Genomic DNA, 27,013 nt, shown 5'->3' with positions numbered 1-27,013 from the left:
TATTAAATACTATTTTGCAGGTCCAGATCACGTAGCAGGGATCGCAAGAGGTATGTTTATTGTGCAGTAAAATGGCACCACAGAGTTTGGTTTCTTTAAGCAATTGATGTGGATTTTTTGGAAGAGAAAAAGGGTCAGCTTGTTTGAAGAATTTATAGCTCTCTAAACCATTACCTTTGCCGCCCTCCGTAGGTTTTGAGACATTCATTTAAAATTAAAGACTGTAATAGAAAGTGGGTGCCAATTTGCCTGCAGCTTAGTTATGTTGAAAAGTGTAAGCTTTGATATGAAGTTTGCACTTTTGAGAGAGCTGACTTTTAAAATGGGATGGATTTATTTTCCAATAATATCTATACAAAAATAGTGACTCTGAATGCTTTTCAAAAAAATTCTCTGCCGTTTTCATCTTAACTCAAATCTATCATGTCCAAGGTAAAGAATTATATATTTCATAATCACACGATTACATTTACTTACTGAGTTGTTAATGTGTGTATTTAAGCTTTTTGCTTCAAAACTTCAGCCTGTCTCAAAACACTGGGGTTCGACCAGATTTTTTTATCTCTCAGAAATCACATCTATTCATCTGAGTGTGTGCATTTTGCAGAATGTTCCAGCATGCAATCTGTGCATCAACAGAAGTAGAAGGGTGTGTCCTCATCCTGTGAGAATTCGAGTTGCTTTGCTTTTTCCAGAAGGCATTGGAAGGAACTGGAGATTGGATTCTCAATGTTTTTATTTCAGATTTATATAAATATATTAACAATTTTGCTTTTCTGTTATGATTTCCTCACTGACCAATGCTTGTGAAAGGTAACATGTGTGAACAATGACTGCTATTGTCGTGGCTTCCTGGTTTTCATGAAGGAACGCAAGGGCTAGGGACTTGATGGTTTTAAATGGACTGCCAGCAGTTTGGGCCTGATGTTTCTTGAGCAGCTCTCCCACAAGGCTGTTGGTCCTTGCTACCCCATGTTTTTTTTTTATTCGTTCATGGGATGTGGGCATCGCTGGCAATGCCAGCATTTATTGCCCATCCCTAATTGCCCTTGAGAAGGTGGTGGTGAGCCGCTGCCTTGAACCGCAGCAGTCCGTTTGGTCAAGGTACTCCCGCAGTGCTGTTAGGTAGGGAGTTGATTTTGACCCAGTGACGATGAAGGAACGGCGATATACTTCCAAGTCAGGATGATGTGTGACTTGGAGGGGAAGTTGGAGGTGGTGGTGTTCCCATGCGCCTGCTGCCCTTGTCTGTCTAGGTGGCAGAGGTGCTGCCGAAGAAGCCTTGGTGAGTTGCTGCAGTGCATCTTGTAGATGGTACACATTGCAGCCCCGGTACGCCGGTGGTGGAGGGAGTGAATGTTTAAGATGGTGGAAAGGGCACCAATCAAGCGGGCTGCTTTGTCTTGGATGGTGTCGAACTTCTTTGTTGGAGCTGCACTCATCCAGGCAACTGGAGAGTATTTCATCACACTCTTGACTTGTGCCTTGTAGATGGTGGAAAGGCTTTGGGGAGTCAGGAGGCGAGACACTCGCCGCAGAATACCCAGCCTCTGACCTGTTCTTGTAGCCATAGTATTTATGTGGCTAGTCCAGTTAAGTTTCTGATCAATGGTGACCCCCAGGATATTGATGGTGGGGGATTCGGCGATGGTAATGCCGTTGAATGTCAAGGGGTGGTGGTTAGACACTCGCTTGTTGGAGATAGTCATTGCCTGGCACTTGTGTGGCACGAATGTTACTTGCCACTTACCAACCCAAGCCTGAATGTCGTCCAGGTCTTGCTGCATGCAGGCATGGACTGTTTCATTATCTGAGGAGTTGCAAATGGCACTGAACACTGCAGTCATCAGCGAACATCCCCACTTCTAACCTTATGATGGAGGGAAGGTCATTGATGAAGCAGCTGAAGATGGTTGGGCCTAGAACACTGCCCTGAGGAACTCCTGCAGCGATGTCCTGGGGCTGTGATGATTAACCTCCAACTATCACAACCTTCTTCTTTTGTGGTAGGTATGACTCCAGCCAGTGGAGAGTCTCCCCCCACCCCCAATTCCCATTGACTTCAGTCTTGTCGAGTGGTCCTGGCGGAACCCAAACTGGGCATCAGTGAACAGGTTATTGGTGAGTAAGTGCTGGTTGATAGCACTGTCGACGACACCTTCCTTCACTTTGCTGATGATTGAGCGTAGACTGATGGGGCGGTAATTGGCCGGATTGGATTTGTCCTGCTTTTTATGGACAGGACATACCTGGGCAGTTTTCCACATTGTTGGATAGATGCCAGTGTTGTAGCTGTACTGGAACAGCTTGGCTAGAGGCGCAGCTAGTTCTGGAGCACAAGTCTTCAGCAGGACAGCCGGGATGTTGTCAGGGCCCTCAGCCTTTCACATGGAGTGAATAAAATTCGCTGAAGACTGGCTTCTGTGATGGTGGGGATCTCTGGAGGAGGCCGATATGGACCATCCACTCTGCATTTCTGGCTGCAGATGGTTGCAAACGCTACAGCTTTGTCTTTTGCACTCACGTGCTATGCTCCACCGTCATTGAGGATGGGGATATTCATGAAGCTTCCTCCTCCTATTAGTTGTTTAATGGTCCACCACCATTCACGACTGGATGTGGCAGGACTGGAGAGCTTTGATCTGATCCGTTGATTGTGGGATTGCTTAGCTCTGTCTGTAGCATGCTGCTTCTGCTTTTTAGCATGCATGTAGTCCTGTGTTGCAGGTTGGCACTGCATTTTTAGGTACGCCTGGTGCTGCTCCTGGCATGCTCTTCTACACTCCTTATTTGACCAGGGTTTTCCCCTGGCTTGATAATGGTAGAGTAAGGGATATACCGGGCCTTGAGGTTACAGATTGTGGTGGAATACAATTCTGCTGATGGCCCACAGCGCCTCATGGATGCCCAGTTTTGAGCTGCTAGATCTGTTCTGAATCTACCCCAGCGTTATAGCTGTACTGGAACAGCTTGGCTAGAGGTGCAGCTAGTTCTGGTAGTGCCACACAACACGATGGAGGGTGTCTTCAGTGTGAAGATGGGACTTCGTCTCCACAATGACTGTGCGGTGGTCACTGCTACCAATGCTGTCATGAACAGATGCATCTGTGACAGGTAGATTGGTGGGGACGAGGTCAAGTAGGTTTTTCCCTCGTGTTGGTTCTCTCATCACCTCTCATTCTTCTAAACTCTAGAGAATATAGGCCCAGTCTACTCAATCTCTCTTCATAGGCAATCCCCCCATCCCAAAAATCAGTCTGGTGAACCTTTGTTGCACTCCCTTTATGGCAAGTATATCCTTCCTTAAGTAAGGAGACCAAAACTGTACACAATACTCCAGATGTGGTCTTACCAGGGCCCTATATAATTGCAGTAAGATGCCTTTACTCTTATACTCAAATCCTCTTGTAATAAAGGCCAACATACTATTTGCTTTCCTAATTGCTTTTTTAAAATTCATTGATGGGATGTGGGCGTCACTGGCTAGGCCTGCATTTAGTGCCCATCCCTAATTGCCCTTGAGAAGATGGTGGTGAGCCGCCTTCTTGAACCGCTGCAGTCCATATGGTGTAGGTACACCCACAATGCTGTTAGGAAGGGAGTTCCAGGATTTTGGCCCAGCGACAGTGAAGGAACGGCGATACAGGTCCAAGTCAGGATGGTGTGTGGCTTGGAGGGGAACTTGTAGGTGGTGATGTTCCCATGCGTCTGCTGCCCTTGTCCTTCTAAGTGGTAGAGGTCGCGGGTTTGGAAGGTGCTGTTGAAGGTGCTTTGGCGAGTTGCTGCAGTGCATCTTGCAGATGGTACACACTGCAGCCACAGTGCGCCCGTGGTGAAGGGAGTGAATGTTGAAGGTGGTGGATGGAGTGCCAATTGCTTGCTGTACCTGCATGTTAACTTGCAGTGGTTCGTGTACCAGGACACCCAGGTCCCTCTGAATACCAACATTTCCCGATCTCTCTCCATTTAAAAAAATACTCTGCTTTTCTATTTTTCCTACCAAAGTGGATAACTTTACATTTCTCCACATTATATTCCATTTGCCATGTTCTTGCCCACTCACTTAGCCTGTCTATATCCCTTTGAAGCTTCCTTGTATCCTCCTCAACTTACATTCCCACCCAGCTTGGTATCATCAGCAAACTTGGATACATTTGGTCCCCTCATCCAAATCATTGATGTAGATTGTGAATAGCTGAGGCCTAAGCACTGATCCTTGTGGTACCCCACTAGTTACAGCCTGCCAACCTGAAAATGACCCGTTTATTCCTACTGTCTGTTTTGTGTCCGTTAAGCAATCCTCAATCCATGCTAGTATATTACCCCCAATTCCATGAGCCCTAATTTTGTTTATTAACCTCTTTTGTGGCACCTTAGCGAATGCCTTCTGAAAATCCAAATACACCACATCCGCTGGTTCCCCCTTATCTGTTCTGCTAGTTATAACCTCAAAAAACTCTTAACAGATTTGTCAGACACGATTTCCCTTTCATAAATCCGTGTTGACTCTGCCCAATGCTATTATTATTTTCTAAGTGCCCTGTTACCACGCCCTTAATAATAGATTCTAGCATTTTCCTTACTACTGATGTCATGCTAACTGGTATGTAGTTTCCTGTTTTCTCTCTCCTTTCTTAAATAGTGGGGTTATATTTGCTACCTTCCAATCGATATTTGGAACCGTTCTAGAATCTATGGAATTTTGGAAAATGACAACCAATGCATCCTCTATCTCTATAGCCAACTCTTTCAAAACCCTAGGATGCAGGTCATCAGATCCAGGGGATTTATCGGCTTTCCGCTCCATTAATTTCTCCAGTACTACTAATACTAATATCTTTCAGTTCCACATTCTCGCTAGACCCTTGATTTTGATCTAATACTATCTTTAACTTCTCTTATTAGCCATGGTTGGATCACTTTTCCTGTGGGGTTTTTGTGCCTTAAAAGAATGACTATTTGTTATAAATTATGTATTAATTCTTTAAATGCTAGACATTGCTCATCCACTGTCATACCTTTTAATGTTGTTTCCCAATCTACCTTAACCAACTCGCCCCTCATACCTACGTAGTTTGCTTTGTTTAGATTTAAGACCCTAGTTTCGGATTTAACTAAATCACTTTCAAATTCAATATATAAAATTCTATCATATTATGGTCACTCTACCCTAAAGGCCCCTTTACTACAAGGTTATTAATTAACCCTTTCTCGTTGCACAATACTAGATCTAAAATAGCTTGTTCCCTAGTTGGTTCCTCAACATACTGATCTAGAAAACTATCTTGCATACATTCCATGAATTCATCCTCCACACTTACTGAAAATTTGGTTTGCCCAGTCTATATGTAGATTAAAGTCCCCCATTATTACTGTATTACCCTTGTTATACTCTGCCCTACATTACAACTACTATTTGGGGACCTATAAACAACTCCCACCAATGTTTTCTGCCCCTTGCTGTATCTTGGCTCCATCCAAACTGATTCTACTACTTGATTTTCAGAGCTAAGATCCTTTCTCTCTACTGTCTTTATCCCATCTTTTATTATCAGGGCTACCTCCTTTTGCATTTTGCCTATCTCTTCTAAAAGTTAAGTAACCTGGAATATTTAGTTCCCAACCTTGGCCACTTTGTAACCATGTCTCTGTTACGGCTATTAGATCAAACCTGTTAATTTTTATCTGCGTTATTATTTCATTTTTTGTGAATGCTTCGCGCATTCAGATATAATGCCTTTAGCTTTGACTTATTTCTCTTTTTCCTTGATGGGACACTGGTCCCAGCCCGGTTTAAGTGGAGCCCGTCCCAACGGAACAGCTCCCTCTTTTCCCAGAAGTGGTGTCAGTGCCCCATGAACCAAAACCCCTTCCTCCCACATCACTCTTTGAACCACGCATTTAAACCTCTAATCTGTTTGTCCCTATGCCAATTTGCACGTGGCTCAGGTAACAATCCAGAGATTATTACCTTTTGAGGTTCTGCTTTTTAATTTGGATCCTAGCTCCTCAAACTCCCTCAGCAGAACCTCATTCCTAGTTCTACCTATGTCGTTGGTTCCTATGTGGGCAATGACAACTGGATCCTCCCCCTCCCACTCCAAGTTCTTCTCTGGCCACGAGGAGATGTCTTTAACCCTGGCACTGGGCAGGCAACACAACCTTCAGAGCTCTCGGTTGCAGCTGCAGAGAACAGTATCTATCCCCCTGATTATACTGTCCCCTACCGCAACTACATTCCCTTTCACTTCCCCCACTTGAATGGCCTCCTGCACCATGGTGCCATGGTTACTGACATTGAAGCCCCCCACCCAGAGTACATTCTGTGCCCCTGCTACTCTATGCTTCTTCCAAATGGTGTTCAGCATGGAGGAGTACTGATTCATCAGCTTAGGGAGGGCGGTAGGTGGTAATCAGCAGGAGCTTTCCTTGCCCATGCTTGACCTGAAGCCATGAGACTTCATGGGGTCTGGAGTCAATGTTGAGGACTCCCAGGGCCACTCCTTCCCAACTGTATACCACTGCCAGTGGGACAGGACATACCCAGAGATGGTGATGGAGGAGCTTGGGACATTGGCTGAAAGGTATGATTCTGTGAGTATGACTGTCAGGCTGTTGCTTGACTAGTTTGTGGGACAGCTCTCCCAATTTTGGCACAAGCCCCCAGATGTTGGTGAGGAAGACTTTGCAGGGTTGACTGGGCTGGTTATGCCGTTGTCGTGTCCATAGCCGGTGCTGTGGTTGGTCCGTCCGGTTTTATTATTATTGTTTCTCGTAGCGGTTTGTTACAACTGAGTGGCTTGCTAGGCCATTTCAGAGGACAGTTAAGAGTCAGCCACATTGCTGTGGGCCTGGAGTCACATATAGTGCAGACCAGGTAAGGATGGCAGATTTCCTTCACTAAAGGATCGCAGCTCCCAATACTACCAGGCTCTTTCCCACCCCCAATACTCCAAAGCCCCCTCCACAGTTCTGTTAGACCCCAGACACCCTCTTCAGTCCCACATTGAAAGAAGCCCTCTTAGTGCTCAAACCACCAAGCTGTATTCTAAGTACTCCTTGATCTCAGACCTTGAGACCGCTCTCCCTATGCCTCTAGATCCCAGGATCACTGTTCCAGGTTCTGACCAATTATTCCTAGAACTTCTCTCTCCAGTGTTCCTGGCCTTCTCCCTTGCCCAGTGCCCCCAGATGCCAGGGCTGCCACCAGTGCTGTTATGTCAGTGCCCCTGGTAATACTACTTATAAAACCTCCAACTCACTGTGAGCAAAGGCATGGGATATCTGCTAAGTCAGTTTTTAAATTAAGGTGAACCTTGATTTACTTGATACAAGTAAAGGTAACATGATAGCAGCAATGAACATCAGTAACCCAAACAGATTGTGGTGGGACTTGTAAATTACAGTAACTAAGTTTCTAAAGTTTGATAACTGGAAATGTTATTCATGTAATCGGATTCAGCTAGTGGTAACATATACTGATGAGACTGCAAGTTGCAGTTGGCTGCTTACCAGATGTGATTTGATGGGCCCGGCAGTAGGCATGTCCTGTCCTGCTGTGAAATTGTTTCAAAATTCTTGTGGTTAATGTTAATTGCTTAGGCAGAACTGGTTGACAAAATAATCTTCATAGTAATATCAATAATGCTTCCATTCACAATAGTCTTGTGTGTACAATATACATAGGAATCAAAAATTCACAGGCCTTCTGCATACACTTCTGAAGTGTATCAGAAGTGCAACTTCTTATACAATGATCCCAGCCTTGCGTTGAGGATTCTGGGATGGCCTTTTGGGGACACAGCTCCCATCTACCCCAATGAGGTCATTGGGCAAGTGGAGGCTGCACTTCCCAAAAGACCAATCCACTATCCTTGAGGCTGTCGGGATTCTGTATGTAGGTGTTTTCATGTCCCTGGCCCTAGTGTAGTGGTGAGACCAGACATACCATTCCACCAATGTTCAGAAGCCCATGGGATTAAAGGGGCAGTAACTGCGTGGATACGAAGTTGGCGAAGGGACAGAACACCGAGAATAGTGGTGAACAATTGTTTTTCAGACTGGAGGGAAGTATACAGAGTTGGGACCACTACTCTCTTTGATGTATATTAATGACCTGGACTAGGGTATGCAGGGCATAATTTCAAAGTTTGTAGATAACACAAAACTCGGAAAAGTAGTATACAGTGAAGAAGATAGTAACAGACTTCAGGAGGACATAGACTGATGAAATGGGCAAACACTTGGCAGATGAAATTTAATGCAGAGAAGTCTGAAGTGATTCATTTTTGTAGGAAGAATGGGAAGAGGCAATATAAATAAATGGTACAGTTTTAAAGAGGGTGCATGAACAGAGAGACCTGGGGTGTGCGTACGCAAGTCTTTGAAGGTGGCGGGACAAGTTGAGAAGGCTGTTAAAAAGGCATACGGGACTTTGACTTTCTAAATAGAGGCACAGAGTACAAAAGTAAGGAAGTTATGTTAAACTTTATAAAACACTGGTTCGGCCCCAGCTGGACTATTGTGGCCAATTCTGGGCAGCACACTTTAAGTAGGATGTCAAGACCTTGGAGAGGGCGCAGAGGAGATTTACTAGAATGGTGCCAGGAATGAAAGACTTCAGTTACGTGGAAAGGCTAGAGACATTGGGTTGTTCTCCTTAGAATACAGAAGGTTAAGAGAAGATTTGATAATGGTGTTCAAAATCATGAAGAGATAGTCAATAAGGAGAAACTGTTTCCAATGGGGTCGGTAACCAGAGGACACTGATTTAAGGTAATTGGCAAAAAAGCCAGAGGCGACACAAGAGAAAAAAATTACGCAGTGAGTAATTCTCTAGAATGCACTGCCTGATAGCGTGGAGGAAGCAGATTCAATAATAACTTTCAAAAAGCAAATGGATAAATACTTGAAGGGGGAAAATATGCTGGGCTATGGGGAAAGGGCAGAGGAGTGGGACTAATTGGATAGCTCTTTCAAATAGCCGGCACAGGCACGATGGGCCAAATTCAATTCAATTCAATTCAATTTTATTTGTCATATATGCAGCAGACGTGTGTACTGCACAATGAAATGTTGATTTTTACGAGTCCTCCCAACATTGAAAAAAATATGGCATAACAATTATAAAAATACTAATAGAAATACTAATAGAAAGACAGTAATAATAAATAAAACAACAGTAATAAATAATAAATTAATCGTTCATGAGTCTTATGGCCTGGGGGTAGAAGCTGTTTCGAAACCTGTTGGTACGAGACCGTATGCTTCGGTATCTCTTACCGGACGGGAGCAGGGCGAAGAGGTTGTGGCTGGGGTGACTCGTGTCTTTAATGATTCTCAGGGCCTTCCCCCGGCACACCTCGGGGTAGATATCCTGCACAGCAGGTAGTTTAATTCCTATAGTGTGTTGTGCAGCTTTCACTACCATCTGTAGAGCCTTGCGGTCTGTGGCGGTGCAGTTGCCATACCAGGTAGTGATGCAGCCGGACAGGATACTCTCGATGGTGCACCGGTAGAAGTTGGTGAGAATCTGGGGGGCCATTCCAAATTTCTTCAGTCTCCTGAGGAAGAACAGGCGTTGGCATGCCTTCTTGGTTACAACGTCAATGTGATGAGACCACGTTAAGTCCTCCGCAATGAATACACCCAGGAATTTGAAGCTGCTGACCCTCTCCACCTCAGCCCCTTCGATGTAGATTGGGGTGTGTCCCTCCCCCTGCCACTTCCTGTAATCCACGATCATCTCCTTTGTTTTGCTGATGTTGAGGGAGGGGTTGTTGTACTTGCACCATTCTCCTAGGGCTCTTGCCTCCTCCCTGTAGCCTGTCTCGTCACCATCTGTGATCAGGCCTACAACAGTAGTGTCATCAGCAAACTTGATGATGGAGTTGAAGTTGTGCGTGGCCACGCAGTCGTGAGTAAACAGGGAGTACAGAAGGGGGCTGAGCACACAACCCTGGGGAGCTCCCGTGTTCAGGATCAGTGTGGAGGAGGTGTTTCTGCCTATTTTCACCACCTGGGGTCTTCCTGTCAGGAAGTCCAGGATCCAGTTGCATAGGGAGGTGTTAAGTCCTAGCTCACTGAGCTTGTTGACAAGCTTGGAGGGGATAATGGTATTGAATGCTGAACTATAATCAATGAACAACATTCTCAAATGGCCTCCTCCTGTGCTGTATCGTTCTATGAAGTGAAGCCCACCTGGGAGTCTAGGCCTGGATAACAAACCGGACCCCTAAAGTGGAACTAGATCATATATAGTTTTTCAAATATTTAAATGCCGCCAAAGGGGGCCGCTGAGAGCAGCCTCGAGAACCTTAAAAAATTACCCAGCATGCTTCTCTCTTTTCCCCCCCCCCCCTCACCCCCTCAGCGACCACTCTTCATCCTAGATGTGCTCTTAGTGGTGCAGGCATCCACCATTGGAATCCAAATACAGGGATCTCGCTCCTAACCCCACAGCCCCACAAATCTTAGCAGGGTCGATAGTGCAGGTTTCAGGAAGGTGCATCTTGGCATTTTTTTACTTATTAAAAAATCAGCAATGTCAGAAATTGTGTTCAAATAATCTGGTTAATAACATTGTTTTTATTAATGGAGGGGGTATATTTAGTGTTTTTTTTTCTCAAAGAATTTGCTTATATTCACAAAAATCAGACTAGCAGTATTAGATCAAATGAAAAGTCAAAAGCTGGCATTACTAGGAAATCTAAATAAAAAATAGATTTACTAGTTATTCCATTGCACTATTGCACTGAAATTTGAGTCATAAAGCTGGCCTTTCAACCAGTAAGGCTGGTGTGCTGAATAGTTCTTTGTTTGGCTAAGAGAGCACCAAACTCTTTCAGGTGAAAGTAACTGAGTTGGTTCAAGGATCAGCTCTGAGATTCAAATATACACCCTTCTGGTTGCAAGTTCAATGGTTCTCCCACTTGAGCTATATTACTGTACCTCAAGTGTTGCTAGAAATGTGTGCGTTTATATCTCTCCATCCTACCACTATCTAGTTAACTGATACTTGAAAATCTTTACAGATCAAGATCGCACGATCACCGGCGAAAACGTTCAAGTTCCCCTACTCATGAGCGGCGTAAATCCAGGTCCAGATCCAGAGAACGAGAAAGGCGTCGAAGACACAGGTCCCGTTCACATAGCCGCAGCAGAGGACATTGTCGCAGTTCAAGAGACAAAAGCAGGGACCGGAGTTCAAAGCATAAGTAAGACTGGTGAAATTTTTGAATCAAACTACATTTCTGGAATATCATTCTAAATCATTACGATAGTAATTCTACTGTTGAGACTGCAGTGGGTTATAACCCTTTTTATGACCGAGCATGACCTGTACAGACAGGTACAGGTTTCATTCGGATTGATTTCTATTGTTAATGCGGACATTAAGAGGTGTCTGTACACAGTGATCCTGAACACTGGTTATATCTGTAAAATGTTGGCATCGGATCTAAGTACAGGAAACTGGTTTATCCGGAGGTTGTATGGCCGGAAACCTCGATCTAATGGCAGAAATCTGCAGCCGTTTTGTTAGGTTTTTTTTCTGTTCCTAGCATTTTTTTAAACAGTCAGTCTCTGGAAAGCCTCTCTGAAGCTGTTGCTAAGCTACAGAGACGCTTCCAAGGTATGGGCCGACTGTTTACAAGCTGTTGCTAAGCAATAGTGTTTGCTGTCAGATACGGAGATGAAAACCTCCGTATCCTTCAACATTAGCACTGGTCTGTCCGGAAGTTTTCATAGATCGGCATCACGCCGGTGCCGGATATTGCGAAGTTTCCTGCAATTGAAAGACTGTCCAGTTTGATCATCTTTAATAATGTATGATGCAATGTATTTAGCAGTTGGAGATTTGTAGATCTTGCAATGCTTCAACTGTTCCTTTACACCATCCATACTCCTAGAATTGTAAAACAGTCTTTCAAATCAACTTTCTTTCCCCTGAGAAGGAAATGATTATAAGTGATGGATTTGATGTGTTGTCATACATATTTGAGTGTCTTTTTTTAATTTTGCTTGCAAGCAATGTAATTATCTCTAATTATGGGTCTAACCACAAGCACAAATTATTTTTAATTGAAAAGGTTGTTGTGATTGAGAAATGTGTTTGTGATTAGCTATACTTGTAAGTCTCTGAACATTATTTCCTTGCAGAATGAACCCTTTCAAAATGGCAGGCTATTGATATTGTGCAATAATGCTTGAATGCAATATTACAATTAGGTGACTGGTAGTTTTTCAAAAAGGGGCATGCCGAGTAATATTTAAAGCAGGCAAATGTTTGCATAAAATGATTAGATTTATCTAATTATCTCAACTTTATCAAAATCTTCAATACAAATTACCTTTCAGTCCATAATGAGCTTCACTGTTTACATTCCATTGAAAGGTATCTTCTATTGTAACTATTGATTTATAATTCTTCCCATGTGTTGCTTTGGACACATTAATTCCCATGTGCCATTTTGTGGGATTTAACACTGGCCTTGCACACAAGTAGACAAAGCTAGTTTAATTGTTTTCAGGTCAAGCAGGGTTAAAGGCTGGGAGATAATGGAGTTAATTAGGGGGAATGGATGGAGAAGGAGGCACATAGGAGGGGGAGAGGGGCGAAGACACAAATAGCAGAGGGAGGCAGGGAAGGGGAAAAGGAAAGAAGTAGGGGGAGAGCGCAAGGGGAAGGCAGTGGGGGTTGGCGGGAAGGAGAAGAGAAGTGGGAGTAGAGGAGGAAAGGGGAATGGGTGCAGAAACAGGAAGGGGAAGGTGGTGGAAGAGGTGTGGGGTGAAAAGAGAGTGGGACAGAGAGGGGAAAGGGTGCAGAGCAGAGGGGAAAGGGTGCAGAGGGAGAAAGATGTGAGGAGGGGAAACAGAAAAGGGGGGGTGGGGGGAACAGGAGGGAAGGAGTGAGGAGGAAGAGGCAGGCAGGGGCTGGGAGGGATTTAAAGCTATAATCGCTTCCTGATGCAATTTGAACACTGAAGACATTTCTACACTGTAATCAGACTCAGGTATTTGTTATAAAAACAGGAAATGCTGGAAATACTCAGCAGGTTATTCTGTAGAGCCTCATCCATAATTATCTGTCAAGATCCCAAGTAGTTCAAACATGAAATAGCACTTACCTAGCTTGTTGCCCAAACTGGCATGTGATGCTTTACGATGTCCACGGCAGATTTTTTCCTTCATTTTGTTGGAGGGGTGGGTGTGGTGGCTGGTGTTCCTGATTTTCGAAATGCAGAGAAGGGGTGAAAACTTCCTTGGTGGAGGGAAAGTGACCATTCCTGATGATTGCTTTCAATTTGTCACATAATGTTCAATTGACAGCACACACCCACTTACTGGTGCAATACCTTTATAAACCCAGACCACTCGCTGTTTTTAATGTATAATAGATAATCATCCCAGCATCGGGAGTAGCTTTATTCTAATAATATTCTGCGTGGAGTTAAAATAAATTAAAAAAACACACTTTAATTTTAAAATAATCTTATAAACATTCCCTCTCATCTCTGTTTCCCCCTATTCATTTCCTATATTTTATGTTCTATTATCTTGTAACTTTAATTTTACTTTCTTCGCTCCATCCATTCCAATATATTGTATATTTTCTAACCTTTTCTTTCCTGAGGTGCAAGCCTAGATGGTGAATCTTAGCCTGTTCAGCCATCTGAAGATGGGTGAGGAAGGCATCAAAGCCAAACCAGCTCATTTAACCAATATCCACATGTGCACTTTCGGCAAGGATTCCTTGATAATGATCAAATCGGGAACCCTGGGTAACTTTTTAAATCTCTTCGTCCAGAAGTACCAAGACAATTGTATCTTCCCTGCTGGTTTGCATCAGGGCTGAAACTGGAGTCTTCCTAGGTAGCTCCATACTGTACCTGTTGGAGAGTTTGTCTTGTGGGTCGTTGTGGAAGCTGAAGTACTGGAGGTTTGTATTAAATAAAAGTGTTGTTTTTCAAGGTCTTCAAGGGATCGATCTCCTAGGGAAAAATCAAGAGATAAGGATCGAAAGGAGAAGAGTTCTTCAGAAAGGAAACATGAGAGTACAAATGGGAAGTCAGAATTAAATGCAGCAAGTCCAGAAGAAAGAGAGGCTGGTGAAATCTGAAGTATTGACTGAACTAAAATAGTTAATGTAAAACTGTAAATCTGAAAACATTCTTACAGCCCTCTTTGAATTTTCCCATGTTTATATGATTTCTGCCATTTAAAGCTTCATTTTGGCAGAGAAAATATCAGATTTTGGTAGCTGTAGATATGCACTTGTTTTCCAGTAGTGTTAAGAGTTTTCTTCTGATGCAGTTTATTTATAAAAATTAAAATAAGTGAGTACATATGTTTTTTTTAATAAAGACCTTTTGAACTAGCATGGAACAAAACAACTTTAAGCTTTTCTAAGTAAGTACCTGTCTAGTGAGTTAGCGGTTTGGTCTCCACTCTAACAACAAAATAAATTCATGTCTGCCTAACGGGATGTGTGAACTTTGTAACTGGGTATCTAGCTACGTAGGGGGTGGATTTCAGTGGAAGTTCTCCCGCTTGTTTGCTGCAACTTCAGCAGAGGAGCCACGGAAACAACATAAACAGCATTTACGCCGTTTTTCAGGGTTTCAGTGGCTCTTCTGCTGAAGTTACAGCAGATGAGCGGGGCAAAAACCCTGTGAAATTTCACCCCCATAGACTTTTTCCCTTCAAGAAACCTCTGATAATTTTGTGTGAAGCTGTAACTTTTTCAGTCTGAAATCTATTTGACATGTCAAGGTTCTGGATATTTGTCTGAGTCTGCAAGTTATGTTGCAACAAAGGCTCCAGTGACGTTGAAGATAAATAGACAGTGAACTTGCTTTTGAGGTCCAATTTGTGTTATGAAAAATTCAATTGATTTTTCTTAGTTGCATAGTTGTTTTACATGCAGAAAAGAATTATCATTCGAAGCTGCAAACCATCACAATTATTTTGGTTGAGATCAGTAGTTGTCATCAGAGTCTGCTGTTACACCACCATTTTGCATCGCTATGAAGTAATTTCTTCTGAGTATTGTCTCGAGTGGTAACGCAAGTCAGGTTCTCAGTGTGCTGAAGTTGGGAGACTGTCAATTGGGCTTCACACCAGGTACCATTTAACTCCAGCTTGGTTCAAAGCCACATTTTGAAGTGCCCTCATAGTTCATTGACGCTTCATAAATTTATTTAGATTCCTTTTGTTATAATCAGCTGCACTCCTGTCTATATCCTTCTAACGTTAAAAGTTAGCCAGTCGAGCACGGCTCCGTACAATCCACAGTAAAATGCAGCTTGCAATGTAACTCAGGTCTGCGAGCTGTGCATAATCCTCTACCAGTACCAGTTGGTAAATGTAATAAACTGGCAGCTGAAGTTATATGTACCTCCTGCAAATGTCATCATTTAAAATGGGTTTACTTTGGAAATATAAAAATGGAAAGTTTCAACTAATCCAACAAAACTTATTTCTTCTGCTGCCCACAGTCCAGACTTTTAATTATAATGTCCTTTTTGCTGCATGTTCAGGATCAGGGGCAACAGCCATAGAATTCCTGTTACAGATTCTAGTGTACTGTTTATGGTAGCATCTTTATATAAAAAAAAAAAAAATGAAACAGTTTGGGTTTTCTTCCCAGATTTTACTGGTAATTTTAGCAAAACTTACTGTGTTAAATATCAGTTTTTAACAGATTACAGACTCTGGTGTAAAAAATCTCACTTCTGTTAATTGACCCTTCTAGGTATGTGGTTTTATTTTAAGTTTTACATTTAACAAGTTACACTAGAATTGATTTATTTAATTGTCCAGTGGAAGTAAATTAAGAGATACTAGCTCTTACTGGATTGTGGGGCTTTAGTTTATGCATCAATAAAACCTACATGCAATTCATTCTATTTTACATTCTTCAAAAGTTACGAGGAGGGTGAAATGAGTTTCTTTCCAGCAACTTGTCCTTTGTACCCATCAATAAAAACAGTACTACCGAACATTCCAATTACTTTTTACAAACTATATGGAAACAATAAAGAAAACAAATAGTTGTTATGTATCATTTTTAAATATACAATCCCTTAATGAAAATGTGTTCTCTTCATTAAAGGGAAATGGTTAAATTCGCATTCTTTTCCTCAATATTGCAAAGCTATACAAATAGTTTGAAAATGGTGTCTGAAAACGTTGGTCATTACATGAAGAATGTTATACAAAAATCGTGTAATGCTCACCATCACCAGAACACAAAGTGGGCATTGCTTTTAAATTGTTTCCGGGTGCAAAGCAGGAAACTTAATCCTTGTTTTTCTGTGCATACCTGTTTGATTCTGATATATAAAGTGCATCAATTCTCTTCTATTGCCTTTTTGGTTCAATTTTTCCAATCCTAGCAATGAGACTAGTTCACAACGGATGATCTGAATCCTTACAGAACAAAAGTTGGCAACCTTTCATTTCAGATTTGCCTGGAGTCTATTTGAGCATCAGTTGTAAATACTGTAAGTTGTAATTTAGGTCACCGTTTAAAAAGTGTTTAATGGCGTTAAAGCACTCGTGCTACTTACCTAATGCAGAAATAAAGTTTTAAGTGTTGGCTGTGATTTCCCTTTTGAATTCATATTCTTGGAAACTTACTGGATGACAAACTGCATTGCACTATGATTTGTCACGCAGACTACGGGATTTCATGTGGGAAGTGTCATACTGGTACAGCATAGGATGTGCTGATGTCAAGGCAGATCATTGAAGTGCAGACCCTAACCTTTAGCTTGAGCTTATTCCATGTTATAACTATATCTGATCGTGAAATGCTTGACACTGGTGGTAGGTGCAAAAAGAGCCTAAAAAATATTTCATTCTCCAGCGCTCACATTTCTCACCTTGATTAACATGAAACACATCTTTTGCTCTCCCCACATTTAAAAGACAATGAACTTTAAATTTGTTTCATTTTGTCATAAAAGGATTGTTCAACTGATGTCAAATTATTTCATTCCATGTTACTACTTATATTTAGACTTTTCAATCTTTAAGGTTTAAGGTTCCCATGCAGTAATATTTTCCATCCCATTTTCATTTTACTGAATATTTTTGTCAGCCCAAGTTTGTAAACTGAAAGTTTCTGCATTTTCCTGAGGTTCTTAGTGGCGTGTATGCTGGAAAAATAATTGTCTAGGATTCAATTTAACATTATATCTTTCTGCTCTAGTTCTCTTCCACTGATGGATGTCCAACCATGCCTCTACATTTACTTTACTTGCCTGTATCTTCTAAATGGTGCAGCTGGTTCTGGTGGTGGGTAGCTGAAGTAAACAGAGCAGGGAAGGTTTCAAGTTCAAGCCCTGGTCTATGATATGCAAAGACTCTGATACACTCTCTTCATGGAATGCAATCAGATGGGGAAAGAGTAGCATAGGGAACCAGAACCATAGTCGAAGAGGAGAGTCTTAGAAGGTTTTTGAAATCAGATGGAATTCTTCATTTATTTCTGGTCAACCAGTGTGGCTCTAAATGGATGGATGGTTCTTGCAGTCTTTTGAAATTGAAAGGGATCTACAAACATTAAGGCAGACACTCTGACTACCTTATTTGCTGCTGATCAGTCTTCAAACAGATTCCATTGGGAGCCATCATCTGAAAAAGTCGTGATCTGGAATGCACTGCCTGAAAGGGTGGTGGAAGCAGATTCAATAACCTTCAAAAGAGAACTGGATAAATACTTGGAGAGAAAAAAATTATAGGGCTCTGGGGAAAGAGCAGGGGAGTGGAATTAAATGGATAGCTCTACCGCAGAGCCGGCATAGGCACAATGGGCCGAATGGCCGCCTCCTGTGCTGTATTATTTTATGATTCTATATCTGAATTGGGGTAACACTTCGCTGCTGGGAGAATTACATTCTCTAGGTTTTCCCTGCAGCTCATAGTCTTGATGTGACCATCTAAGTTTAAAGAAGGGAGGAGGAATTACAAGACGATCTCTGTCCTGAAGAGGTTTAGAAAGAGCAGCATACGTAGAAGAAACTTGGTCAAATCAATGAGAAAAATCAAGGTCCAAGGAGAACAGTGAAGGGGAGCCAAATCAAAAGAAACAATTTGAAGTTAAAGAGGGAGCTACCTGAGTTGAGCCATGTTAAAGGGATTATTCAAGGGTCTCTAAAATCAAAAAGAGCAACACAGAAGTGTATAATAAGGATTACCTAAGTGAACCAAAAAGTATAAATCACCTAAGGAAACTTAATAAAACACCCACGTAAAATCATAAAGGCAACTCCTGCCAGAAGGTAAACTGAAAGGAGACAAATGGAACCTAACAGGTTGAAAAGGAAGTAACATTTAAAGAGAATTAAAGTAAGTTGAAGGTCATGAGCTGTGTTTACAGAGGAGAAAGCCAAGTTTAATAGATGGGTTAGGAGATGCAAAAATTGTTTGCTAGGCTGGAAGAGCAAGGTGCAAGCCTTTAAAGCATCCAGCACTTACACCTGAAATTTAAGCATGGAAATAGGGGGTATTGCTCTCAGTTCAGTACTTTGGTGTTTTATTCCCTTTGCGCATTAACTTCCCTCGGGATTTATACTTTTTGGTTCACTTAGGCAATCCTTATTATACACTTCTGGGTTTCTCATTTTGATTTACATCTTATTTGTTAATTTTACCATTGTTACAGAACTCAAGGGTGGGAATGCCTTTTCTAGTGATACTAAAATACACTTGGGTTAATTTTGGTCACTTTTTAAAAAATGTGTTCTCAGGATGTGGGTATCGCCGACATTAATTGCCCATCCTTAGCTGCCCTGAAATGCTGGTGGTGGGCCTTGTGAACCACTGCAGTCGATGTGGTGAATGTGTTCCCACAATGCTGTTAGGTAGAGTTTTCCAGGATTTTGACCCAGTGAAGATAAAGAAATGGTGATATATGTGTAAGTCAGGACAGTGTGTGTGAGTTGGAGGGGATGGTGTTCCCATGCATCTGCTGCACTTTTTTAGGGGGTGAGGCCATGGGTTTGGGAGTTTGTTGTTTTTGTATCTTCACGCTTCCCTTACAGAAAGGTGTGAAGTGGAAGGAGTTGCAGGCTGATTAACAGTGTGACCGGCTCCTTCCATGGCTGTTTGGGTGGTTAGTCCTAACAGCAGGAGTAATTTTATGGAATCTCAACAACCCATACAATGAGGGGTGGGCACACACAGTCATAGGATGCAAGTATTCCATTCGATGCCAAACCACGATTCGGAGCCTCTACTTACTAGAACTGTCTGGAGCAGGGTTTAAATCCTGCCCCTGACTTGAGTGGGAATGCTACCTTTTAAGTTTGGGAGGTGCTGCCGTAGAATCCTCGGAAAGTTGACGCTCTGCGTCTTGCAGATACTACTCAGTATGTCAGTAGTTGGGGTGTGTTGCTTTTGTATTTTTGGTTACTCTTCAGAAAGTTATATAGCTGAGTCTACAGTAGATTGTTGAGCAGCTTCTGGCAAACTTCTGTTTGGATTCATGGGTGTGGTGATTGAGCTGCCATTGTGGTTGAAGGAGTAGGAGCAGCGGGGTAAAGTCTAGAGACCTGCAGCTGCAGAGGGAAGAAATGGGCGAGAAACTTGCAGGAGGCCTTACTCCACTCCGCTCTACAGGCTCAGAACTTTATACCTGTAGCTCACCGAGGAGCAGTGTGTGAGGAATGTCTGGTTTACCAGGGAGACCATCATAGAGCTATGTCACCTACTGCAGTCCAGCACAGGGTCACACTTCTCCTTGCTTGTGGCTGTGAATATCCTTGGCCTTGAGTTTTTATGGCTCCGGGTCATTCCAGGTGCCATCTGCAATATTAGTCAATGTCTGCATTAGGTAGGTGATGCACTCTTCACCCGAACCAGTGATTTCATCTGCCAAATGTATGCCACAAAGCAGAAAGTCTTTAGGCTTTACCAGAATTGCAAGCTTCCCCAGCTGCAGAGTATCATTGAATGCACACATACAGTCTTGTATGCTCCAGTAGAAGACCTTGGAGTGTACGTAAATAGGAAGGGTTTCTCTCCCTGGTGTGTGACAATATACAGCTCATACATTTGTTACAGTTATATAAAGCTCAGGTTAGACCTCACCTGGAGTACTGTGTTCAGTTCTGGGCACCACACCGCAGGAAGGATATATTGGCCTTGGAGGTGCAGCACAGATTCACCAGAATGATATTGGGGCTAAATAGGTAAAATTATTAGGGTAGGTTGCATATACTAGGCTTGTATTCCCTTGAGTATAGAAGGGATGATATATTTGAGGTGTTTATGATGATTAAAGGATTTATTAGGCTAGATAGAAATTATTTCCTCTGGTAATGCCCTCATCCTGTGCCAGTCCTCAATTCCCCCTCCCTTTTGGATCAGAGACTGGCTGCTTGGGGACAAGGGCTATCCCCTACAGACTTGGCTCATGATAACTCTTTATACCTCATCTCTGCTTGGGTTATTATCAGTGCCATGCCTCCACCTCAGCCCTGATAGTACAGACTATAGACATGCTCAAATAACGCTACAAATAGGTCTGGAGGTGTCCTGCAATACAACCCCTAGAGAGTCTCCAAGATTGTTATTAGTTGCATACTCCACAACTTTGCCAACCAGAAAGTCAAACCCATCGAATCACCAGCAGTAGATGACCATGAAGAGCAAGGCCTACCTATCCTGCCAGCTGCAAGAGTTCTTGAACAGCAGCTCGGCGTGGAACGCTTCAGCTAACTACTTCCTATTCCCCTGTACCAACAGTCCCTGGCAACATTCATCCCAGTCCTACTACCATCCTTAGGACTGCCTGAATCCAAACACCAGCATAGCTGTTTCAGAAAAATCACATAGCATATCAAAAATTCTCATCAAGCAAACTGCATGCCAATAATTCCATAAAACCCTGTAATTTATAATAAGCTTTAAAACTTCCATAAATTACTGGTCACTGGTGCAACCCGCTAGTGCCTGTCATAATTGCTCTGCTGCGTACTCTTGTGTTCCTGGGAGGTAGAAGGCGACTGTGCCTCCAATGAGGACACTTGAGATGGCCATGGTTGGTGACTTTGAGGAGCTTGGGCCTGAGAAGCCTGTCTGCTGACTGTCACACCTTGGCTGCTGCTAAGGCAGACCAACCCAGCTGGCTTTGCAGCACCAGGAGTGGCACTGGACAAGGGGTGGCAGGGGAGCAGACATGCTGCCATCCTGAAAGAGGAGAGCTTGTGGCTCTCATGGTGCCACTGCCGCTTGCATGAGGTTGCGCCTCAGCACTCACACTGATATGCAGCAGAGCTGACTGTCGGAGTGTTATGCCTTGTAATTCCCAATCCATGCTTTCCTTCAAGATTAGTAAACTGGATGAATTGGTGGAGTCCAAAGCCTGCATGGTGTCAGTATTTGCATCCCTATGAGATTCTACCATTGGTGCCAGAAACTCCTCGATAGCAGACCCAGCTGCATTCTGCATAGACATGACCATACGCTCCATGGTAGACTGCAGTGATTCAATGTAATGCATTAGTGTTACAGACAACTTGAAAGTAGATTCCTCCATGCTGTCTACCATGGTCCATAACCCCCCTGACGCATTCCAGTGCACCTGACAGCTCCTGGTGCGCAGCTACTGTCAATTTTAGGCTGGGCCCTGGAAGTCATCTTCAGTGCCCTCTACAGTAGGGCTAGCATGAGACCTTGCTCATCGGAGTGCTGTATCCTGAGCCATCCTTTCCTCCTGTACTTTCTCCTGCTTGGTGTCACATCCGGTACTGATCCCTCTCAGCGAGAGTGAATGACGGTGCGGCTTCAGTTGGAGTGTCGTCCTCCTCCTTAGCTGCCAATAGCCCCAGCAATTGTGAAGGACCTGGAAAGAGGGGAGAGAGAAAATGGGTAGTAGCTAGTTGTTGCAAATGAGTGGTCGCTCAGTGTAGCACCAGGCTGTGATGCAGACCGAGTGAGGGGGGTTGTTAAGTGTTAAATGATGTGAAAAGGATGGTTAAAGCGCCATGCACCCTGGGGCATGTTTCCTCCTGCCTTGCTATCTGCTACTGCTCTGGCTTGCACTTTGCCCAGGATATCTATGGCTGCCTCTTCTGCTGATGTGAGGACTTAAAAAGGTGATCACCCCACAGCCAGATAGAGTTCAGAATAGCAAGTGGGTGGCCACCCGGAAGGGTAGGAACCCTCTGGGAGTGTGGCACTATCAAACCAATATTCAGCATTGTGAGGGTGATGACCCCTCAAAGGAGTGCAGTCCTGTGTCTGGCACCATGAGGCAAAGGACTGCACAACAGATTATGTGGTCATTATCACATTGCTGTTTGTGGGAGCTTGCTGTGCACAAATTGGTTGCTGCGTTTCCCACATTACAAAAGTGAGTCCACTTCAAAAAAAAGTACTTCATTGGCTGTAAACATTCTGTGGGGGAAAGGGGAAGAGCCAGAAGTCGTAGTCTATATCAGAATCAACAACATAGGGAGGAAGAGGGTGAGGTCCTTCAGTCAGAATTTAAGGATCTAGGGAGGAAGTTAAAAAGCAGGACCTCAAAGGTAGTAGTAATCTCTGGATTACTCCCAGTGCCACGCACTATTCAGAGTAAAAGTAGGAAGATATGGCATGTTAATAGGTGGCTAGAGATATGGTGCAGGAGAGACAGCTTCAGATTCCTGGGACATTGAGACCAGTTCTGTGGCAGGAGGGACCTATTCAAGATGGATTGGTTGCACTTGAACAGAGCTAGGACCAATATCATTGCAGGCAGTGCTGTGGGGTGGGTTTAAAGAAACTCGCCAGGTGGTTGGGCACCAGGATGTAGTATTAAAAAGTAGAAACAAGGTGCACAGAGGACTGGGAGAGACAGTTAGAGTTAGAAATAATGCAGATTTAGGTGGGATCATAGAAAATACAAAGAGGTCTCAGTTAGGTTTGGAGTGAAAAGAAAGACTTACATTTATATAGCGCCTTTCATGACCTCAGGACATCCCAAAGCGCTTTACAGCCAATGAAATATTTTTGAAGTGTAATCACTGTTGTAATGTAAGGAATATGGTAGCCAATTGCACACAGCAAGCTCCCGCAAACAGCAATGTGATAATGACCAGATAATCTGCTTTTTTTGTTATGTTGATTGAAGGATAAATATTGGCCAGGACACCGGGGATAACTCCCCTGATCTTTGAAATAGTGCCATGGGGTCTTTTACGTCCACCTGAGAGGGGGCTTCGGTTTAATGTCTCATCCGAAAGGTAGCACCTCCGACAGTGCAGCATTCCCTCAGCACTGCACTGGACCGTCAGCCTTGATTTTTGTGTTCAAGTCTCTGGAGTAGGACTTGAACCCACAACCGTCTGACAAGAGTGCTACCCACTCAGCCATGACTGATATGTGTGTAAATGCACAAAGTGTGGTTAATAAGTTTGGTGAGCTACAGGCGCAAATAGCCACGTGGGAATATGATGTAGTGGCAATAACTGAGACCTGGCTCAAAAAAGGGGAGGATTGGATGCTTAATATTCCTGGTACAAGGTATTCAAGAAAGATAGGGAAGGAAAAAGAGAGGTAGCAGTTTAGAATAAGGAAAATATTACAGTGTTAGAGAGAATGTCCTTGAGAGATCAAAGACAAAATTTGGAGTTGAGAAACAATAAAGGAGTTATTACGCTACTTAGTGTATTTTATAGGCCACCAAATAGTGGGAAGGAGATAGAGGAGCAGATTTGCAAAGAAATTACTGAGAGGTGCAAGAACTATAGAGTAGTGATAATGGGAGACTTTAACTACCCTAATATTGAATGGAGCAGTGATAGTGTTAAGGGCAGAGATGAGGAGGAATTTCTGAAGTATGTTCAGGAGAATTTTCTTGATCAGTATGCTTCCTGCCCAATGAGGAAGGAGGCATTACTGGATCTAGTCCTAAGGAATGAAGTGGGTCAAGCAGAGAGTATCACATTTGGAGAGCGCTCGGGAATAGTGATCATAGTATCGTATGGTTTAGATTAGTTATGCAGAAGGACAAGGAGCAATCTAGAATAAAAAAGCTTAACTGGAGGAAGGCTAATTTCAGCAAATTGAGGAGATATCTGACCCGGTAAATTGGAGTGCTTAGGGTTGTATTTCCTAGAATTTGGAAGGTTAAGGGGTGATCTGATCAAAGTTTTTAAGATATTAAGGGGAACAGATAGGGTAGATAGAGAAAAACTATTTCCACTGGTTGGGGATTTGAGGACAAGGGGGCATTGTCTAAAAATTAGAGCCAGACCTTTCAGGAGTGAAATTAGGAAACACTTCTACACACAAAGGGTGATAGAAGTTTAGAACTCGCTTCCACAAACGGCAATTGATGCAATATCAATTGTTAATAAGAGATTAGCGTGCAAAATTAAGGCACATGGGATTGGGGGCAAGGTATTGACTTGGATAGAGAACTGGTTGGCGGACAGAAAGCAAAGAGTTGGAATAAACGGGTCGTTTTCCGAGTGGCAGGCAGTGACTAGTGGGGTACCGCAAGGATCGGTCCTAGGACCCCAGCTGTTCACAATATATATTAATGATCTGGATGAGGGAATTGGATGTAATATCTCCAAATTTGCAGACGACACAAAGCTGGGTGGGAGGGTATGCTGTGAGGAGGATGTCGTGAAACTCCAGCACGATTTGGATAGGTTGGGTGATTGGGCAGAAACATGGCAAATGCACTATAATGTGGATAATGTGAGGTTATCCACTTTGGTGGCAAAAACAGGAAGGCAGATTATTATTTGAATGGTAATAGATTGGGAGAAGGGGAAGTGCAAAGAGACCTGGGTGTTCTTGTACACCAGTCGCTGAAGGTAAGCATGCAGGTGCAGCAGGCGGTTAAGAAGGGAAATGGTATGTTGGCCTTCGTAACAAGAGGGTTCGAGTACAAGAACAAGGATGTCTTGCTGCAGTTGTACAGGGCCTTGGTGAGACCACACCTTGAGTATTGTGTGCAGTTTTGGTCGCCTTACCTGAGGAAGGACGTTCTTGCCATGGAAGGAGTGCAGCGAAGATTCACCAGGCTGATACCTGGGATGGCAGGAATGACGTATGAGGAGAGATTGTGTCGATTGGGCTTATACTCACTGGAGTTTAGAAGATTGAGAGGGGATCTCATCGAAGCCTATAAAATTCTGTCAGGCCTGGACAGACTAGATGCAGGAAGGATGTTTCTGATGGCCGGGGAGTCCAGAACCAGGGGTCATAGTCTAAGGATAAGGGGTAAGCCATTTAGGACTGAAATGAGGAGGAATTTCTTCACCCAGAGAGTGGTGAACCTGTGGAATTCTCTGCCACAGAGGGCGGTGGAGGCCAGTTCATTAAGTATATTCAAGAAAGAGTTGGATATATTTCTTAAGGCTAAAGGGATCAAGGGATATGGGGAGAAGGCAGGGACAGGGTACTGAATTTGGATGATCAGCCATGATCTCATTGAATGGCGGAGCAGGCTTGAAGGGCCGAATGGCCTACTCCTGCTCCTATCTTCTATGTTTCTATGTAAATCTGAGGTTGATAGATTTTTGTTAACCAAAGGTATTAAGGGATATGGACCAAAGGCAGGTATATGGAGTTAGGTTGCAGATCAGCCATGATCTCATTGAATGGCGGAACAGGCTCGAAGTGCTGAATGGCCTACTCCTGTTCCTATGTTCCGGTGAAAATGTAATGAAGCAATAGGTGACCTTTAAAGAGGAGATGGCTCGGGTACAGTCTATGTACTTCCTACAAGGGGGAAAGGGAAGGCAAACAAAGCCAGAGCTCCCTGGATGAGGAAAGAGTTGGAGAGTAGGGTGAAACAGTTGTCAGAGGAGCGGTGGGGTTGATTAGGGACTAAAATGGAGATCTGTTGGTGGAGGCAGAGTCCATGGCTATTGTTCTAAATGAATACTTTGCATCGGTGTTTACCAAGGAAGAGGACTTTGCCAAAACTATGGTAAACGAGGAGGTTGCTGGGATAGTGGATGAGATAAAATTAGATAACGAGGAGATACGAGACAGGCTGGCAGTAATTAAAGTGGATAAGTCACCCGGTCCGGATTGGATGCAGCTAGGTTACTGAGGAAAGTAAGGGTAGAAATTGTGGAGGTGCTGGCCACAATCTTCCAATCCTCCTTAGATACAGGGGTGGTGCCAAAGGACTGGAGGATTGCAAATAGTACACCCTTGTTCAAAATAGGGGCGAAGGATAAACCTGGCAATTACAGGCCAGTCAGTTTAACGTCGGTGGTGGGGAAGCTTTTAGAAACAATAATCTGGGAGAAAATTAACAGACACTTATACAAGCAGGGACTAATAAAGGAGAGCCAGCATGGAAGTGTTATGGGCAAACCATGTTTAACTAACTTCATTGAGTTTTTTGATGAGGTAACAAAGAGGGTGGATGAGCAGTTGATGTTGTGTATATGGACTTTCAAAAGACGTTTGACAAAGTACCACATACTAGGCTTGTTAGCAAAATTGAAGCCCATGGGAAGCTATTCACAATCTATATCAATGATTTGCACGAGGGAACCAAATGTAATAGATCCAGGTTTGCTGATGATATAAAGCTAGGTGGGAATGTAAGTTGTGAGGAGGATGCAAAGAGATTTCAAGGGGATATAGACAAGCTAAGTGAGTGGGCAAGAACTTGGCAAATGTAATGTAATGTGGAGAAATGTGAAGTTATCCACTTTGGTAGGAAAAATAGAAAAGCAGAGTATTTTTTAAATGGCGAGAGATTGGGAAATGTTGGTGTTCAGAGAGACCTGGGTGTCCTTGTACACGAATCACTGAAAGTTAACATGCAGGTACAGCAAGCAATTAGGAAAGCAAATGGTATGTTGGCCTTTATTACAAGAGGATTTGAGTACAAGAGTAAAGACATCTTACTGCAATTATATAGGGCCCTGGTGAGACCACATCTGGAGTATTGTGTACAGTTTTGGTCTCCTTACCTAAGGAAGGATATACTTGCCACAGAGGGAGTGCAACAAAGGTTCACCAGACTGATTCCTGGGAAGGGGGG

At 43.3% G+C, this 27,013-nt stretch overlaps 1 protein-coding gene across 5 annotated transcripts in view; it reads left to right on the top strand.

The window, feature by feature from the left end:
- The window catches only part of luc7l (LUC7-like (S. cerevisiae)), a 79,457-nt gene that overhangs the window by 35,377 nt on the left and 17,067 nt on the right, over positions 1-27,013 (top strand). For 4 of the 5 annotated variants that reach the window (XM_086000473.1, XM_086000474.1, XM_086000477.1 and 1 more), the window contains 3 exons: positions 21-50; positions 11,034-11,216; positions 13,972-16,607. In XM_086000473.1, coding sequence (XP_085856599.1) covers positions 21-50; positions 11,034-11,216; positions 13,972-14,119 — 361 coding nt within the window. In that variant the 3' untranslated portion in view covers positions 14,120-16,607. Of the gene's footprint in view, positions 1-20; positions 51-11,033; positions 11,217-13,971; positions 16,608-27,013 lie in introns of those variants that run through there. The other variant, XM_086000475.1, reaches the window with a different exon arrangement.

Source organism: Somniosus microcephalus, chromosome 11 (assembly GCF_052327205.1).
Source record: "Somniosus microcephalus isolate GS21.2 chromosome 11, FLI_Smic_1.0, whole genome shotgun sequence".
Taxonomy (NCBI): Eukaryota; Metazoa; Chordata; class Chondrichthyes; order Squaliformes; family Somniosidae; genus Somniosus; species Somniosus microcephalus.
This window is presented reverse-complemented; position numbering and strand designations above follow the sequence as displayed.